Raw genomic sequence first — 17229 nt, 5'->3', positions numbered from 1 at the left:
ACCTTTGGTTTGGAGAATGTGAACCACAATGAAAATTGTTGTGTATTGAAATCCTGTTAAATTTGTGAAAGCAAGACTGTCTTGCTTTTTGTGTCCATCTTTCACTACCATGAACAACTAAACTTGACCTAAAATTCCTTATGAAGCAGCTTTGTCTACATATTAATTAAAAGTACCAAGTTTTCATAGCACTCAGATGGACCACAAAACATCTAGACACAAGGTTTAACATTTTCCCTTTTCCATTTACTGTTTAGCCTTAGTCACACAGGCCGAAGCTCTGAAGGAGGAAAATGACAGCCTCCGTTGGCAGCTAGATGCCTACCGGAATGAGGTGGAACTGCTCAAGCAAGAGCAAGGCAAAGCCCAGCGGGAAGATGACCCAAACAAGGAGCAGCAGCTGAAGCTTCTGCAGCAGGCCCTGCAAGGAATGCAACAGGTATGGGCAGTTGGTTTTCCTGCACCGTCTAGAAGGATAGCATCAGCTCTTTGTTTGCAAAAAGATATGAAATTACTTCAGGCTATAGATAGTACTGGGGGGTCTTTATGAAAAACATCAGTTACTTACATATGATAAAATGCTGATCAGTAAGTATTAAAACAAAAAAATATATAGTCTTTTAGAAAAAACAACAAACATCTCACTCTTGATTTCCATGGAAATGGGGACCTTGTAGTAAGTATCAGTGCTTTGGGATTATAATACCGGTTTGATTTTTATTTTATTTTCACACTAATTTATGTGAGTTTACAAGCACATAATCCCAAGTCAAAAGTTAAGGTAGAGGGCCAGAGACAAGACTCCACGATTAAGAGCACTTGCTGCTCTTGCAGAGTATCAGTATTTGGTTCCCATCACCCACTCTGGTCAACTAATCACCCACGCTGGTCAGCTTCCCGGTATCTGATGGCCTCTTTTGGCCTCCATGGGTTCATGTGTAATAAAAAATAAAATGGCAGTCAGAATGTAAAAAAATAAAAAAAAATAAAAAATAAATAAATAAATAAATAATTAGAATGAGCACTAAAGAGTCATTTGAATAAAAAGAAATATAAATAATTAAATCCAGTGGAAACTACATTCAAATGAAAGGTTGTTAAAAATAACCTTGTGGTCAGTATGTCAATGTTTGTTGTGGCCATCACCACAGTGAGCCTCCAATTTCAAATCTATCAACACCTTTGACTATAGAGAAGGACTGGTGCTTCTGAGAAAGGGTATGCTCACATTCTGTCTTGACAGTCTACCAACCATCTTCCGTACATTTTAAATTGTGCAATACATTTCAACTCTGTGCCTGGAAGTTATCTAGGGCAAACTAATTGCTGGTGGGAAATTATAAATGACGAATGGGGAGTCTCTTCTGGCACTAGCATCCCTGTGTTATTACTTCTGTCACCATTGTCGTCCTGGGTGACAAGTATTATCACATTAATATTTCACCTTTCCCATTAGCAAAATATGGGAAGTAATGCTTACCTTCCTTTTATTGTCAACACAGAGTTTAATTAGGATACATAAATTTTACCAGGAATCTTTCTACCGAAAACTGTGTCCCTGCAGCTGCCCTTCAGAAGCCTTTGACAACATCCATTGTACCTTGGTTTTTAGCTGATGGTCTTTTGCATGTCTAAAATAAGACCTTAAACATTTTTATCATTGTTTCTCTCTTCTTATGTTGCTTTTGAAACCATTACAAATAAGAACAGTTCTGTCGCTTACATGCAAAGATCTCAGCAAGAAGTCTCTGCCTCCTAAAAATTAATTTCATTCATTTTGATTTCTTCCATTGGGAAAATAGTACTGTAGCCAATGAATAGCATTTTCCCATTCTATCTCAAAAGATTTATAGTAAATATAGATTTTGCCTAAGTAAAGGAGTGTCAGGGTTGCCTGGCCTGGCCTTAAATCTAATTCCGCTACTTTCTATCTGACAATGGCCTTAGGAAAGGTCACATGAATTAATGCACATGAGTCCCTTAGCACAATGCTTACTTAGTTCATACTGGGAATTCAATAAATAGTATTTGTGGCCATTACTTATAACAATAAATCCAGTTCCTTGGCTACTAGTATGGAAACTGACATGTGAAATTTGGACTCATGACTGTCTTACCTACACAAATCAAAGTTGGCATACCAAATGACATCACAAAAAAAATATTTTCCAACATTAAGTTCATGTCTCTGCAATAATTAAAATGCAGTTTGTACAGTATTAATTGCATGCTATGCTTACCTATGGCCAGGACACAGAAGAAGCTAAGCAATTGTGTTTATTAATTTCTATGGTCCTTGAAAAATACGAACAAGTTCAGAAGAAATATATAAGAACCAGATTTTTAAAGAGAGAAAAGTATCTTGATTTTCCCAAGATTCTTTTTCTCTACACGGAAAAAGTACTGCTTGTGTAGAGGGGGAAGTGGCCTGGTCTACTGATACCTAACCTCAGCCAGGGAGTATGCATGAAGTGTAGCCTAAGTGAGTGACGTCATTACCTGTAATCCCTCATGAAGCATCTGCTCCAAGTCCAAGAGGAATACAAAAAGAAAGAAGCTGAACTTGACAAAATCAAAGATGACAAGTTCCAGGTGGAAAAAATGTTGGAAAATCTTCAAGACCAGGTACGTGAGACCTACATCAATCTTTCCCTCTCCCCCGACCCCCTTTCAGTGATAATGAAAATGCCCTAGAAGTTTCCGTAAATACTGTTGGTTGGGAATTAAAAGTCCCTCTCTGTGGTAATTCTTCTATCAAGGTCTCTGCTTTTAAGTACTTAGTATTTCTAAAGGGTTCTAGTTAGGAGACCATAGGGAAATGATGCTTCCTGGCTTGCTCCTCCTGGCTAACTCAGTTTGCCTTTAATACAACATTAGGATCACCTGCCCAAAGGTAGGCACCACCCTCAGTGGGCTGGGCCCCCTTCCATCAATCAGGAAAAAGTGCCCTACAAATTTTCCTACAGGGCAGTCCCATAGAGGCAATTCCTCCTTTGAAGTTCCATCTTCCCAGATGAGCACACCTGTAACTGAACATTTCATTAAAGCAGAAACACAGCTAGAGCATTGACCCTTCTTTCTACCCACTCACTCTACGTGATTGTGAGCTGCCACCACTCAGCGGAACAGCCAACACCAAGTCAGGCTTGATGGGACACACCTGAATCCCAAAGCGTAAGACGTGGAGGCAGGGGAATCAGTTCAATGTCATCCTCACCTACATAGCGAGCTAGGAGCCAGCTTGGGATACATGAGACCCTGTTTCAAACAAACAAAATAGCCAATACCAAAATGGGGGAGGCCCTGTAAAGAAACAAGGAGACACAGTTTTCTAAAACCAGATAGTAGCAGCAAAGAAAGGAAGGTGAAACTATCAAGTGAGAGTCTGCTGCATAAAGAACATGGGTAAAACACCTAGGAGAGACTTTTTAACATTTGGATACTTCTGTGCATCAGAACCAAGAGTCAGATGTGTCTTTTTATGATGTGTAAAGTCTCCCGATATCTGTGTGTCTCTCCAGTCTCATTGCTCAGTGCTCAGCTGACGTTATGCAGTAGAAAAAAAATGACTCATTAACCAGAACTCCCTACTGTGGATATTTGAAAAGGAAAAGAAAACATAGGGCTTGGACCAATGGACAATCAGCAATGGTACAGTTCCACAATAGCTCTGCTGTTGGTCTTCCTTGCTCAGCGCAGGAAGATGGAGCACATACAGGCCCCGGGTGTGTTTACCAGCATGGCGATGTGCCCCAGAGAGCCATTAGGAACTGGCAACCTTGGTGTAGTTGAAACAAATGATTGAAAATGTTTTCTTTCAGAGGCCATTTGCTATATGCTTTTAATCCTTCCACATCATAAAATCAACTCCCTTTCTACTTTTCTGGGTGCTATTAAAGAAATGAGCACAATCCCAGAGAAATTCATTTATCAAGCATTTAATTGAAAAGTGCCAAAGCTGCTGCGCTATCAGGACTTTGCTCATGCTATCGGGCTTTCTAAATTGTCCCAGAGCTGCAACATAGCTCTATTTCTCTTCCTGTATAAAATGCACTGTGCAACCAGAAGACCCTCAATAGACGAGGGGCTACGCCTCTGCTATCATGTTTCCCATTCCTCTTTAGATTGCCATTTCAAATTGACTTAAGCACATTTTTAGTATAGGCTGCTTTCCGCTTTGTGGGGAATTTTGTCTAAAGAAACAGGAGGTCAGTTGGCACAGAAGAAACTAGTCATATTGTGCTTAACTACAAGTGTTTCTCATCTTGAACTGAATATACCACAAAATAACAGTTAAAAAGATGAGATAATCAGGAAACAACGGGTCAGATTTTCTTCTGTGATTCATGCAGAGCTTCTGTTAGAAGAATTCGTGACAGATCATTACAAACTGATGTTCTCTGTGAAGCTGCTTTGTGGCCAAATATTTCAACCTGAAACAATTAGGAAGCAAAAGACCATCACATTGGACTACAAAAATAATTTCAGGTTGAAAGACAAGCAGTAAGTTTTAGTGATGAGGGCTCTGTTTGCTGCTTTTCTTTGGGTTTCCAGACAGTAAGCCGCAGTATGAGCTATTTGTTTTTGCAATGTAATGGTGTGCCTTATTTCTCTTATACTGGTGGAAAGAATGACCTCTTCGAATCTGCTAGTGAATTTCAAAGAAATCAACGTCTTCTGATATCCCTTCTAATTTGTTAAATGCCAGCATGGTAAGTTTGAAATCAGGTTCAGTTGAGGACCTGAACTTAGCCATTCAAGATGGTTAAAACTTCTTAGGAAATCTGAATATTTTAAATCAAACTCAATCTGTTAAGTGTCCACACTTAAGAAATGGCTTCCTGGCTCACTTAAGGTTGCCAGGGCCTTAAAAGCAGATGCAGAGCCCCTGCCTTCAGAATAAGCCACTGCTTCCAACCAGATGTGGTGTAAAACAGATGTCTCGCAGCATTCATAGACCATTCACTTCATCCCGAGGCAGTGTATAGCAAGCTTTGAAGACACCTTTAAAGAACACAGCAGTGCAGCCCCTGCTGAGAGCTTGTGGAAGGGAAGGAGTGCCGGAGTGTCCGAATCAAGCATGATGGCCCCCACCCCTGCCCAGCGTTTCCCCAGCGTTTTCTTTTACAGCAGTACAAGACCAAAACAGTGAGATTGATGCAGGAATTTCTTTCTTTCCTTCCTCTGAACGCCCTTACTTCATCTGTGCAGTATAGAAAGGTATTTTTTCTACACCCAAAGATAGAAAGATCCATAAGCAGTATAGGGACACTTTTCAGATTCATTACCTGCTGGGCATGGGTTTTACCTGAGTGTTTCATAAAACCAAACTGCTACCCTCAGAGAAAGTTTCCACAACAAAAAAGGCAACTGACAATTGATACTTTTATTCATGGACATCTCTGACTATAAAGGCAGAAATATTTTAAGTGATAACAGAGAAGAGAAACAGTCTCTAGTCTATAAATTAAGGTTCTAATTTCTGGTCCAAAGCCTGCAGATACCAGAATACATTGGACACATCACAGATTTTCTAAGCAGATGTGGGCCTTTCTGAGTATGGATCGAACGTGGAGAGAGAGGAGGCTATGAAAGAATATAACCTGATATGAAAGCTAACTCTCCCATTTCCATTTCCTAACTATACAATCAGAGCAAACTTATCCAATTTATCCTTTCCTGTTTGATGGAGGTGATCCATGTTTAACAATATCTAGTATGTAATACACAAAGTTGTTGAGTCTCCTTCCCAAGGTTACTTGTATAGAGCTAAGAATGATGAGCCAGGAGAACACACTGGTCAAAATAAATATTTACATCTTTCTGCATTTTGAAATCATATAAAGATGCTTTGAAACCAGTGAGATGGCTCAGCTGGTAATGGTACTTGCTGCCAAGCCTGAAGAACTGCGTTCAGTTCCCAGGACCTACATGGTAAAAGGAGAGAATCAACAACAAGCTTTCTTTTGACCTCCACAGGTGTACCATGGTATACACACACACACACACACACACCAAATAAATGTTTTGAAAGGGTAATTTGGGTTATCTGGTGGTTTTATAATTTGAATTTTCAGTAATTCAAATTAGACTATGTTGTTTTGATGATACTGTGTTGTTCTGTGGGCCTATTACTGGGCACAGTGGAATACACCTGTCGTTCTAGCTACTCAGAGAGCTGAGGTGGAAGGATCACTTATGTCTGAGAGTTTCAGAACAGACTGGACAATATAGTGCCAATGCATCTCATCTTTCAATAAAAGTTATCTGTTGCTCAATTAATTGAAACCAACTCTTTGGCAAAATAAGGTGAACTGACCCAGAAAGCATGTTGTTCCTGCAGGAAAGCTGTGGTTCTAAACTGTGTGCATCAAGCCCGGAAAGTGACGTACCTCTTGAGAAGACGTTTGTCGGCACTCCTGTTAAATCTGAACGTGAAGCACTGCTAGTGGGTAAGGATGCCAACACACACACACACACACACACACACACACACACACACACAAATAAGATTAATGTGTCTGCCAAGTAGTTTGAAGTATGATGGTGCAAGAACACAGAGTTCTAAAGGTGTTAGGGAAAGGTCAAGGAAAATTTTCCTAAAAATTCTAAGAACAGCTCCAAGGCACTTCTGGCTCCTTGTTGCCACTGTCATGTCAAGCGTGTTGATGGCAGCATTATACTAAGAGTGGGTCAACTGGAGTAGCACATTGTCTCTACAAGGAGACAGGCCCCTTTCCCATTCATTCAGCAGGCTAGTATAGACACTGCTGAAAGCTTTTCCAGATGAGCCTCTGTAGCAAGTGTCTGCCTTTCAATTTTTGTGCTATTGACTGAGCCATTTTTATTTACGAGGGATATTTGTTTTTACTTCTTGACACAGCCTATACTCTTTCCAATACTGCTTTTCCAGCTCTCCAACACCAAGTTTGGATCTGACCGCTTTATTCAGTTCTGATACCAGCTATTTCATTCCACAGGTTTAAAGACCCAGTCTCCCAGATCAGCCCTCACTTTAGATACCAGGCTCAAACATCAGATCCCAAATGTATTGGTCAACTTTCCTTTATAAAAGAGAAGGCTTATTTGGGTAGACAGTTTTAGAGTTTCACTGCATTATTGGTTGGTGCTATTGGTGCTCCGGGGCCTGTATTTAGGCAGCACATCATAATCCAAACATGAAGCAAAATTATTTATCTCATGGCCAGGACATATGAGAGACAAGAGGGAGGGAAGCACTAAGAACCCACGGCCCTTTCAAAAAGCATGCTTTCAAGGGTGTCCCACTAGGCTCCACCTTCCTGTAGTGCCACAGGATGGAGACATGCCCTTTATCACATGAGCCTTTGGGCATCGCTCTAATCCAGACCACAAGTTACATGCTCAGTCCTGTCTGGTTACAAAGTCAGAACCTTCCCAGCACCCCACCAGCCAAGTTCTATAACGTGTTAGAACAGCTAGAACTCCCAGGAAGTACTTGGCTTAACTATTGCCAGCATGTAGGAGAGCATAATTCGCACCCTGTGAGCCTCAATCCTTTGGGGGTTGAATTGGAAAACACAGATATTTATATTATGATTCATAACAGTAGCAAAATTACAGCTATGAAAAAGCAATGAGCTAGGTGGTGCGAGGCGGGTGGATCTTTGTGTGTTCAAGGCCAGCCTGGTCTACAGAGTGAGTTCCAGAACAGCCAGCTGTCAGGGCTACACAGAGAAACCCTGCCTCAAAAAAAAAAAAAAAAAAAAAAAAAAAAAAAGGAAAAGAAATAACAGCAAAAATAATTTTGTGATTGGGGGTGGCCACAACATGAGGATCTATATTAAAGGGTCGCAGTGCTAGGAATATTGAGAACCACTGGTGTAAAGAGTGAAACCCAGGAATGGAGAGTTGGAAGAGATACATTGGCTAAGAAACTAAAGGGAAAGGAGTCAAGCTTCTGAACCCTTTCTGAGCTTGCTATGCTACCTTCTCAGCACTTTTACGTGTTCCACATTTGGAAGGCCCTCTGATTTCCATCATGTCTTTATGGAGGTTTCATTATGTATGTGTGACTTGGGAGTGGGGAGCCTAAAAACTCCATACTCTTGTTACATCTTAGCCTAACTGTTGTGTTGGCCAGTCCCCACATGACACAAGTAAAGGGTTTCCGGCCACCACTACTATCTCAAGTAACCAGGCTAGCGGCAGATGCTATAATCTCAGCACTCAGAAGGCAGAGTCAGGGGGATTGCAAATTCAAGGCCAGTCTCAGAAAACAAATTACACTGAGGTCAGCAAGGTGACTTGGTAGGTAAGGGAACCTCCTGCCAAGCTTTACCACCTGAATTTACTCCCAGGGATTTACAGGATAGAAAGAGAGAAGTGACTCTTGCAAGTTGTTTGTGGCCTCCACTTACATACTGTGGCTCAGCCCACATACATGCAATGAGTAAACTATTAAATAAATAAATGAATAAATAATAAATAAATGTGCAATTAAATGAGTTTTTTTAAAGGATCTGTGTACCAAAAACTGGGGAGAAACTCTTAATTTTGTCATTATATCATATTGACAAATGAGTCAGGAAACTGTCAATAATGTGTTAGACTCTGCTATGCAATAATTGCTCTTTCTATCTTAGAAATTCCAAATTGTACAGTTAAAGAACTGAGCAGCCATAGTTGCCCATCTTGATACCTATATCTGTTTGCTAAGATTCAGCTCCTCCATCTTCAACCTGAACAAGCTATTACTTACCTCGAAGGTCAGTTCTGAGTACTAACATGATACTTATCCCAGATCACTTCCCACAGGACAGTAGTCAGCTACAAGGAAAGCAGCCAGCATTTGCAGTACTAATCACAAATGCTTGTTGACTTCATGTTACATTTGGGAGCTAATGGAAAATTGGGGTTCAAATTATTTGGTTCTTTAGCAAGGGTTGGTTAATCCAAGCTTATTTTTAGGAAGTGAGCCATGCCCAAAACCCTCCGTGCTGACTGGCTTCTGGATATTTTGAAGGGATACCTGTCCTCTTTGGTAATGGGTGTTATACTCTGATAGAAGGCTTTGATATGTTAATAAAGATGCATACCAGGGGATCTGCCATCGAGACTTTAAAAAGAATGACAACTTTTTAACATTTTCCAGCTCAAAAGTTTTTAACTAATTGTCATGGTAACCGAGAGGTATTGGAGAGAGAGGGTCTTCTCTGTAAATGGATAGCCCAAGAGAGAAGAAAAAAGATTCCTTCAAGTGACTACCTCTTGCTTGACTTTTTAAGGAATGTAGCCTCGCTGATGGAGAAATCTGCTTTTTAAAATAAGTTCTTTGAGTGTTAGCTCACAAAACTTATTAGTGTTTTTAAACCTCTGAACTTATTTCTTAGCATTTAATACTTTTCCTTAGCTATGACATTTAGGCTTTCTTTGAATATGGACTTTTTTTTTTCAGAACTGAAGTTTTCAACTCAAATTGGAGCTTAGAAATTCAATTTACCTGGTCATTTAAGAATAAAGTAATGATAAAAGTAATAATATCCCTTTTGAACAGATTTTGTGTCTCACCCCGATTTCTCCCAGATTTTCCCAGCCCACCCTTCGCCATCTAATATTTGAAAGGTTTTCATGAAAAATAATTGAATTTCAAACTATAATTTAAACTTGTACTATGTCAGCCTCTGGAAGGACAGAAAAGTTGCACTTTCTAAACCGAGTCAGTGCCCGCTCCTATTTCCTGGCAGTTTTTAAGCTCAATTCTAGAAGATCTGATAAAAGGAAGTGAATTCACAAGCATTTAAAGCTGCATCTATACAATTTTTGAACAATTTTTCCAGTTGTTGCCAGTTAAGTGTTAGAACAATTAACGTGACATCCATGAGAATGAAGACACTGGTTGCAGCTGCCTCTCACCCCAGAATCAGGCTGAATTGAAATCCCTCAGGCATTTCTGAGAGCTGGAGGCTGCTGGGAGAACTCTGTTAGAGGAACACATCTGGGACCCTCAGCACACAATGGCAGTGACCACTCATGTCAGCGGGAAGGAAATGGGTGCCTTTCTTGATAGAGCAACTCATGCAATCAGCAGATTCTTCTGTGAGAGGAGCTAGATTAATAGAGCAAAGTACGTGATGTGTGTTTCCCACGAGACAGTCTTAATTCCTAAGAGCATGAAGTCGTCTTTAATGACTGCTATCACACCCATCATCATTTAAAGTCATCTAAATTCTAGAATTCAAATTGTTCTCAGTGATGACAAGTGCTGGGAGTGGCCTCACATGCCAGCTTCACTGTGTGACACAGCACAGTGTAAGGCAATGAGTGGTAAGAACCACGGAGTTCACATGCCTGCTCTACCGCTTGTCAGCTGTACGCTGAAACTTTGTCTTGGTGCTGACATCTGTGAAGTGGGAGTTGGCAGTACCTATGCCACAGGGTTGTTATAAATTAAATAAATAAAATATATGCAAACATAAAATACTGCTCAGTGTATGGATAGTGTGCATATGTACATTTTGTCTGTATGCATTCATTCACTGTGGAATCTCAAGGAATTTCATGCTGTAATGTAACCTCTGGGCTTTGTCTCTACAGGGATCATCTCCACATTCCTTCATGTTCACCCATTTGGAGCAAGCATTGAATACATCTGTTCCTACTTGCACCGTCTTGATAGTAAGGTATGTGGGGGACTCCAATGGAGACAGAAGGAGGAAGAGTTCTTTCTGGGTAGGTGACCTTACTCCGTTCAAGCATTAGCAATCCATATTACACTCTAAGCAAGTTCCCTTTTCTTTGTCTTATTGTGATTCATTGTCTGACTTCCCTCTTAGAAATAGTGGCTTTCTGTTCTACTTTGCTAAAACTGAGACATTTCCTGAGACTTGAAACTTTTGTTGCCAAGACCAAGGAAATCCCATGCAACTAGAATTAACTGGCTAGCCTACTCCTAACATATATTTTAGAATTTCTGGCTGTTCTTTATTTCCATGCACGCTACCAAATAGCCAGCAAATTAACCACCACCTTTTCTCTTAGCCATTGGACAACTGTTCTGGGCCTCTAGCCATCAGCAAATTTTGATTTATAAAATTGTAAATCTTACTCCAGCTACCCCTCCCACCATCACTACTGCCATTATCTGATCTGAAACAGTTGAGAAAAGTTCAAAACTGATGGAACAATATGCTGAGGGCTTCTGGAATGCCGATTGGGTAGCTGCTCATAACTGATCTGTGGGCCATTTATCTGCATGTTATTCACAACGGAGGATCTCACGGATCATGTGAAGTGAGGGCAAGTGTTAATTCCCTAGAAAGTCAAGGGGACTTCATAGCAGCAGGGGTAGACTCTCAACTCTTCCTTGGAACAAATAAGCTCACAATAGAGGTTTTTTTTTTTAAAGTAGCATTTATTTAAGCTTCCCTGTAAACTGTCACCAAACTGGGCCTCCTGGGAAGTGCCATTCAGTGTAGGTTCCTAACGTTATGTTGTCTAAAATGTTAAATCAGAGAAACCTTTGTCCTCTTAGCAAAGGCACTGACCATTTGGGAACCTAATTGCTCTAAGCATATTCTAACTTCAGTGATACACTTTCCTCTATGACCTTTGTGTTGGTTCTAGACTGCATTTCCCTCTAGGAAGTAATTCTAGTTGGTATCCATATACCCGATTGGCAGTTAAAAGGATGCTGGAACAGCAGTATAGGGCATGTGTGATCAGTTACAGCAGCAGGATATTGAGCTATATGTCAATAAAACTTATCTCGGGTTTTTAATGTTTAAAAATAATATGCATTATTTTTGAATGCAAGCAATATAAAAACAGTGAAGAAAAAGTAACATTTTCTATAGTCTCAATTCAGGGATAACCACTGTTAGTGGTTTATCCTGTAATTTCAGACCCTTTTCCACAGCTATACTGTATCTATATGTATATAACTAGATCCATTATCTAGTCCCATGTTTTGAAACGGGAGTTCTACTCTGCAGTGCCCTTCAATGTGCTTCTTTCACTTAAGTGGATCTAGTTAAGCAGAAGCATTGCTGGGAGAAGGCCACAGCTTCACTCCTAGCCTGGGCCCAACTATGCCCTAGCAGCTTTCTGCCAGAATAATGTCAAGACCTCCCAGCCAGGGCTTTGAAGGGTACCTAAGTTCTGTCTGGCGGTAACTCCAGGTGGTCATCAGCCAAGCCCTGTGCCAAGCTCACAATTAGGAAGGTTGTTATGATTTTTTAAAATGACTACCAGAAGAGAAGCCCTTAAAGAGTCCACAGACTTGCTTTTGTATGGAGGGTGTGTGTGTGTGTGTGTGTGTGTGTGTGTGTGTGTGTGTGTGAGAGAGAGAGAGAGAGAGAGAGAGAGAGAGAGAGAGAGCGAGCACATTGGGGAAAAGAAAGAAATGATGTGTCAGAGTAGCAAGAGAGAGCATTCTTCACTCCTATTACTCTTCCTTTGTGGAATGATGCGTATGTGGAAGATTCTACTCCACTGACAGGCATTTCTGCCTCTGTCCCCTTCAAAAAGACTTTGTAGCTTCAGTGGGCCTAGACGTGCATCCACAGCACTGGGCTGCCCTCATTCCGTTGGCTACATGCCCAAACTTCTCCATACAACGGCCACCAGCTCTTGTCAAAAGCAGTTCCATGGACAATATGTGGTGGTCCTGGCAGATGAACACTGGTGTCCAAAACCACTCTAACAACACACAAATGTACAAGGTCAGGTAGATTCCCCTACCATCGCCCTCAGCACACACGCACATTAGCAGATGACCAGGGATGCAAAGCTGGTTCTGATTTGAGGGTGTCCTCTCTGTCCCACAGATCTGCACCAGTGATGTGGAATGTCTCATGACTAGACTCGGGCATACCTTCAGACAGGAAATGACCGGAGTTGGAGCGAGCCTAGAGAAGAGGTGGAAATTCTGTGGCTTTGAGGGCCTGAAGCTGACCTGAATCTCTTTGCCTAGCAGTTTGGGATCCTGAAAATAAATTTGTGCTGGACAAGTTTAAGATGTGATTTTGTATTCTCAGTGGTTGTCATGTGGACATTGCCTTCAATTTGTCGGTTCATTCCTGAGTATCTTTCAAGTTAAAGTAAGGATTCTAGAACAGCACCTCAAGGTACAGGTCCGAAAAAGAAATTGCCTCAAACCTCAAGTGCTGTAACTTCCTCCTAGTTCTGGCAATTGGTTGTCTTTTCCTATAAGTAGTATTGAAAAATTCCTGAGGCTAAAAAGTATTTGGAATGTTTTCAGTGTCCGTTACTACTGTTGTAGACCTTGTACTTTTCAGCACTGTTACCTGGTGACTTGTGTGTGGCTTGTGTTTCCAGACTTCTCTTCACGTGTTACTTACTACTTGTAAAAAGGAATAAGAAGAGTGTTAGAACTCTCTGCAACTGCCATTGTCTTTCCAATCCACAGTAAACAGTGAATGAAGAATCCATTCGTGTCTTTTACAGGGTGCTTCACCAGTTCACCTTTAAAACAAAAAAAGCATGAACTGTGGCTTTTTGTAAAAATATTATGAACCAAAAGTTGACAAACGTTCCAAAGTTATTTTCTCTAATAGATAAAAGGTCTATTTCAGAATTTTCAAACAAGAACTCAAGGTGGATTCGTGGAAAATCTCTAGTGTGACTGCTATTGTGTTTTTGTGTTTTGCAGCTACTTGTAAATAACCTGCTTTTAAAAGAGGGCATGTTTAGTTTTCTATGAATTAAAGTGCAGTCAGGCGTGGGCACGCGTGCACATATCGGCAGAAGGGATTTATTTTACTAGTCCTTCCCCTCTGGCCTTCTTCAAGTCTGTTGGTCCCTTTCTTCCTGCTGTTAGTGTGTTGACTTGCAAACTGTGTGCTGCTGTAAATGCTGTTTACTTCATGCTAACTGTTTGTGAAGATCTGACGTGAATATTGAACATAATGAACTAGTGAATAAATAACAAGTGGGGTGTGTGAGGCTTCCTGCACGTATGTCAGCTCCACTCAGAATGCTGACTGGCAGGAATACCTCTGGCTCAGTTGTGCCCATCTCTCCATTGCAATGGCCTTTCCAAGTTTAAGTGGACCATTCAGGAAGTCCTGCTTGATGGAAAAAGAAAAGAGCATAATTGAGGCTATTATCCTAAGATAGAGATGGCCTTTCTTCTTTTTGTGGTGATGGTAGTACTTCTCATTCCACAAGCATTCTCCCTGGAGTTCAGTTGAAGGTAAAAAAAAAAAAAATGCAAGAGTAAGCACAGGCAATGGGAGTATTTCCTGAAAATACCTTGCAAATGAGATGTGGGTGGCGTTCAAAGATGTATTTTTAAAATACAAATATTCCCTTTTATACCTCAGCTTTGTGTTATGTTTTGAATGATTTGCTTCCTATGGGATTCTTTAGATCATCTCAGGTTCCCTTTGAGTTACCAGGATGTTGGAAGAAGATGCCAAACTTGCTTGATGACTAGAAATAGCATTCCACAGCAGCCCATTCATCCTGAAAGTTGGCTTGCCCCACAAGCCCCCCACTGTGGCCCCAGCAGGAAGCTAGAGTTATTTTTATATTAGCTTCCTCACTGGAGCTTCTCTGTCATCCAGGCTGCTGCTCAAGAAAGCTTTGATTTGTCCGCCTCAGGGGTTCCTGAAGTACCTTCTTTTTGGCCATGTCTTTAAAATCAAGAGAAAGTTTCCACTCACCACTTGTTTAATAAGTTAAATAAAATTAAATTTCAAGGCAACAGCTTCTGATGTGTGCTTTTCTTCATTTAATCTCCTTTTCCCCTTGTTTCTCTTCTTTTTTCTTGAGTCAGGGGTCTCACTATGTAACTCAGTCTGGCCTAGAATTTGCAGTCCTTCCACTTCAGCCTTCTGACACCTGAAATTCCAGGCATGCATCATTATGCCCATCCAAACTGTTTCAGTTACGCATTCTAGCTTGGTCCGGGCATAATTCCTAGCATGCTTCCACATACTTGTTGTGATGGTAAACCAATAATCTTTAAGTAGTGTAGCTTTCTCACCAAAATCTCATCACTGAATTCATTCACAACCTCAAGTTTTGGCTAAGAGGTACCCAAGGAAGGCCATCTGCTTCCAGGCCACCCTCTCTTGGAGTTAAAACTGCAACATCAGCTCTTGTCAGAAGTTCTTGCCTGTTGATAGCTCTACAAATCTCAGCCCTCACATTTACTTAAGCCAGTTCCTGGAAATCTCGTGTGTGTGTGTGTGTCTGTGTGTGTGTGTCTGTGTGTGTGTGTGTGCGCGCGTGCGTGCATACATACACACACACACACACACGGGTGGTTTCTGTCTTTATTTTAGACTTATCTTTTCTGGAAAGTTCTGACAGCTATAGTACTAATCAGCTGTTATAATGTAGAGTACAATTGAGCATGGTGGTGCAAGCTGTAATCCCAGCACTTGGGAGGGTGCAAGAGTGATTTAATTAATACAGTTTCTGTGTGATTATTTCGGGTCTAAGCTAGCTGTGTGGTCAGGAACCAATGAACAGCCCCTCCAACAAATTGGCCCCCAACACAAGAGGGCCCCAAATTCAAGGCTGTATGCCTTATATATTCTTCAGTTGTATGCCAAGTTTGAGGCCACCCTGGGCTACCTGAGACTCGGTCTTTAATCAAGAAACTAGAGAATAAAGTACACTTTCATAATCAAAATGCAGCACACACTACCACCACCACTACAATCCTTTCTGTTCATTATAGAAATTTATTAATGAAGCTATTTTCTTTAAAATGTCTCAGTGCCATTTATGATTGTGTTGTTCCTCAAATATTTTGGAATATTGTTGTCTTATTCTTTCATGAGAAACAGTATTTCTGAGTAAGAATGAACATGAGATTTCTTTTAGATTTTCAAATGGATGTTTCATCTCCCTCCCTTGTCCTGTGACATCTCTAGTTCAGATTTTTTAATACTACCAAGTTTTTTGTGTCGATACAAATGGAAAACGTTATTGTTCAGAAAAAAATAGATACATCTGTGTACAAGTTATATAGAGTTTGAAAAATTCTTGGCCCCCAAATGTACGATTTGGATGTAGTTCACAGTGAACTGCATTATTTGAAGAGATTGTAGCTGACCCTCTCTTATGAACTTGCTTTGCACAAAACCACCTCCTACCCACATCTCTTTTTTACTATTATTATTTATTTTACTTACTGACCGCAGTTTCCACTTGCTCCTCTCCTCCTGTGTCCTCCCCCACCTCCCTTCCACACACCCCCATCCATGCCTCCTCCTTTCCTACTCAGAAAATTGAAGGCCTCTCATTGATATCAACAAGACATGGCATATCAATTATAGTAAGATTAAGCACCTCCCCTTGTATTAAGGCTGATGTCCTTGACCCCCTGATTCCTACAATCCTTCCTCCCTCTCTTCTAAAGCATTCCCTGAGTTCGGCCTAAGGTTTGATTGTGAGTTTCTGCATCTGTTTCCATCCGTTGCTGTATGAAACCTCTGATTGCTATCAGGCTAGGCACCAGTATATGAGTATAGCAGAATATCACTAGGCATCGTTATATTGACATATTCCCTCCAGGAGTGTTTGTTTCCATCCTAGGTATCTGGGCCATCCAGCTTCTGAGTCCTGGTGCTCCAGGTAGTGTCAGAAGTGGGCTTAACTCTCCTGGCATGAGTTTTAAGCTAGACTAGCTGTTGGCTGGCCACTCTCTCTGTCTCTAAGCCACCCTTACCCCCAGCATATCCCATGGGCAGGACAGTCTTTATGTCAACGTTTATGCTGCTGGGTTGGTGTCTCAATCCCTCCAATGGAATTATTGCCTGACCACAAGAGATGATCAGTTCAGTCTATATATCCCTCACTGCTAGGAGTCTTAGCTGAGGAGTAATACTCCATTGTGTGATGTACCACATTTTCTTCATTTATTCTTCAGTTTAGGGACATTTAGGTTGTTTCCAGGTTCTGAGTATTATGAGTAAAACTACTGTGAACATGGTTGAGCAAATATCCTTGTGGTAGGATGGAGCATCCTTTGGATATATGTCCAAGATTGGTATAGTTGGGTCTTGTGGTGAATTGATTCCCTGTTTTCTGAGAAACCGCCGTATTGATTTCCAAGGTGGCTATATGAGTTTTTATTCCCACCAGCAGCAGAGAAGTGTTCCTTTTATTCCACATCCTCTCCAGCATGAGCTGTCATTCTGACAAATATAAGGTTGAATCTCTGAGTCATTTTGATTTGTATTTCCCTGATGGATAAGGACATTGAGCAATTCC

General features: G+C 40.9%; 1 protein-coding gene across 2 annotated transcripts in view; it reads left to right on the top strand.

Annotated features, from left to right (window-relative positions):
• Enox2 (ecto-NOX disulfide-thiol exchanger 2) overlaps nucleotides 1–14701 on the top strand; it is a 51704-nt gene extending 37003 nt beyond the window's left edge. For both annotated transcript variants that reach the window (XM_050128374.1, XM_050128373.1), the window contains 5 exons: nucleotides 258–439; nucleotides 2518–2625; nucleotides 6344–6452; nucleotides 10576–10661; nucleotides 12807–14701. In XM_050128374.1, the coding sequence (XP_049984331.1) occupies nucleotides 258–439; nucleotides 2518–2625; nucleotides 6344–6452; nucleotides 10576–10661; nucleotides 12807–12938 (617 nt within the window). In that variant the 3' untranslated portion in view covers nucleotides 12939–14701. The remainder of the gene's footprint in view (nucleotides 1–257; nucleotides 440–2517; nucleotides 2626–6343; nucleotides 6453–10575; nucleotides 10662–12806) is intronic.
• The last annotated feature ends 2528 nt before the right edge of the window (nucleotides 14702–17229 follow it).

The sequence above is a fragment of the Alexandromys fortis genome, unplaced genomic scaffold (assembly GCF_014885135.2).
Source record: "Alexandromys fortis isolate MF-2015 unplaced genomic scaffold, M_Fortis_MF-2015_v1.1 scaffold_288, whole genome shotgun sequence".
NCBI classification, from domain to species: Eukaryota; Metazoa; Chordata; class Mammalia; order Rodentia; family Cricetidae; genus Alexandromys; species Alexandromys fortis.
The sequence above is the reverse complement of the archived record's forward strand: the minus strand, read 5'-3'. Positions and strand labels throughout refer to the sequence as shown.